Raw genomic sequence first — 2,235 nt, 5'->3', positions numbered from 1 at the left:
CACATTTCTATGTGTTTTTATCTTTTATTCACAGCATGAAAAAGGACAGGGCGTAATTGAAGAAAATGAGGTCTATAGTAACACGTTAGCTGGAGTTTGGGTGACAACAGGAAGTACTCCAGTGTTACGGAGGAACAGGATACACAGTGGAAAGCAGGTAAGGAGTAAATTATACCTTATTATTTATAGGTTCCACACTGATGCTGTTCTGTTACTTTCCATACTTGTGCTAGGAAGTAAGAAGTATAAATGAATGTATTTATCCACGTCCAACATATTGGTGGGGCACATAAGTGCATGTAAATCACTGTGACAAATAGTACCCCCAGATCCCTCCCACAAAGGAAGATTATATAAGACCACATTCTACAAACAGTTACCATTGCAGACTTAGGTAGATAACAGCCTCCCATGTTTTAGTAAATAACTTCTTTGTGGGCTCATCATGATTTGGGGAGCTGGTAGATTTTCTATACCAGAATATACAGCCAGTCAGGAACACTGTCCATGTTTATAACAAAATACTAATTGTCTTTTAGGTCGGTGTATACTTCTATGACAATGGACATGGAGTACTGGAAGATAATGACATCTATAATCATATGTATTCTGGGGTTCAAATACGGTAAGAACATTTCCTGTATTTCCTATTGGCACTTTCTTGCCATAACATTTTCTGATTGAGGCAATTGCTGAACTTACAAACCATCATATATTCTGTTATTGAGATCTAAAATCTTTCCTTCCACTCTGCTACTGTTCCCCCTAGTGTGTTTGGGTATGCACCATCCAGAAAAAAAGGAGAAAGAGTTGAATCTTAAAGTGACTCTGTTGCTAAACTGAAACAGTGGCTAGAAATATCCTTCAAAGAAGAATGCTGCTTTTGTTTTAAATGAAATTGTCACTTGAAATCCCTTCAAAACCAACACCTCTGCAAGTGTTTATCTCCTGGTCTCTATTTGTGCTCAGTGATTCCTCTGGCTGAGCCATACGTCATTATTGTGTTCTCTAGTGATGTAGGGGTCGGCACGAGGAACCTGAGTGGAGTTGGGGACCAGGAGATTACCACTCCCAAAAGTTTGTTTCTGAAGGAATTTTAGGTCACTTCTCTCTCAGAAGTGTCGGTTTCTGAAGAGATTTCTAATGCTGGGTTTTCCTTGGGTAGAGCAGTATTTGGCAGCATGTGCAGAGGGAGAGGTAAGTTAGTAGTCTTTGCTGGGACACCTGTTCACTATTTTAGTTTACTTTAAAACAATCCTAAATTACCAATTCTGATAAATAAAACAATATATGCAGCACCTACTTTATTACCTTTCTGAATTTAAACAGTTCATCTTCTTTACTCCAGCCCCACAAATCTTTCTCCACTAAGTGCTATTGCTTGTGTGTCACTGTCTTCACTGGTCTGCTGAGCGAAACACTGTCATGATCCTGCACATGCGACCAAGACCATAGGCTTTAAACAAAGAGCAGGCAGGGAAGGATGCAGAAGATCTTTTATATCAATGTCTAAGGCAGAAATCAACTGGAAGGAAGCCGCTCAGACAGACCCCAAAGGAGGCAACTCAAACGTACCCAAGAGAACCTCTTTCCCAGTTCATTGCTGGGTTAAGACCATCATTGAGATGAGTGGATGTGTTTTTTTTTTCCAGCTCTGCTGTTCTTTGTTTGGAAAATGTTGCGTCTCTCATCTGCGATTAGATTCATGCCAGATATATTAAATCCTGGAACTTTCTCCAGTGAGCTAAGTATTGCGCTGTGCGCTTTGTCCATTCTTTCCTTGATTAACCCCTTCATGACTGAGGCCCTTTTTTTCATTTTTTGCACCCATGTTATATTCCACATTTTAGGCCTGAAAATGAGGTAAAACCCCCCAACATTATATATTTTCTGAATGCCAAGACCCTATAGAATAAAATGGTGGTAGTTGAAAATTTTTATGTTGCGCAATATTAGCGCAACTCCTTATTAAACCCCAAAATTTAGTGACAAATTTAATTAAATGCCCCAAAACACAACAAATTACCCATTTTTTTAATGAAATATAAAAGATGAGGTTACAACGAGTAAAACGATACCCAACATGCCCAGTTTACAGATTGCGTGCGACCGTGAAACGGCAAAAAACTGCAGTACCCCAAAAAGTCAATAAAAGACGCTTTAAAAGCCCCCACAGGTCATCAATTTAGAGATACCCCAAAATACTGGCCCTAGAATTATTGCTCTCACTCCGGC

General features: G+C 39.4%; 1 protein-coding gene across 2 annotated transcripts in view; it reads left to right on the top strand.

Moving 5' to 3' along the window:
• Nucleotides 1-2,235, top strand: part of FBXO11 (F-box protein 11) — a 45,416-nt gene that overhangs the window by 26,350 nt on the left and 16,831 nt on the right. For both annotated transcript variants that reach the window (XM_018557199.1, XM_018557198.1), the window contains exons 14-15: nt 35-157; nt 540-625. In XM_018557199.1, the coding sequence (XP_018412701.1) occupies nt 35-157; nt 540-625 (209 nt within the window). The remainder of the gene's footprint in view (nt 1-34; nt 158-539; nt 626-2,235) is intronic.

This window comes from Nanorana parkeri, unplaced genomic scaffold (genome assembly GCF_000935625.1).
Source record: "Nanorana parkeri isolate BGI_ZX_2015 unplaced genomic scaffold, ASM93562v1 scaffold271, whole genome shotgun sequence".
In the NCBI taxonomy this organism is placed as follows: Eukaryota; Metazoa; Chordata; class Amphibia; order Anura; family Dicroglossidae; genus Nanorana; species Nanorana parkeri.
The sequence above is the reverse complement of the archived record's forward strand: the minus strand, read 5'-3'. Positions and strand labels throughout refer to the sequence as shown.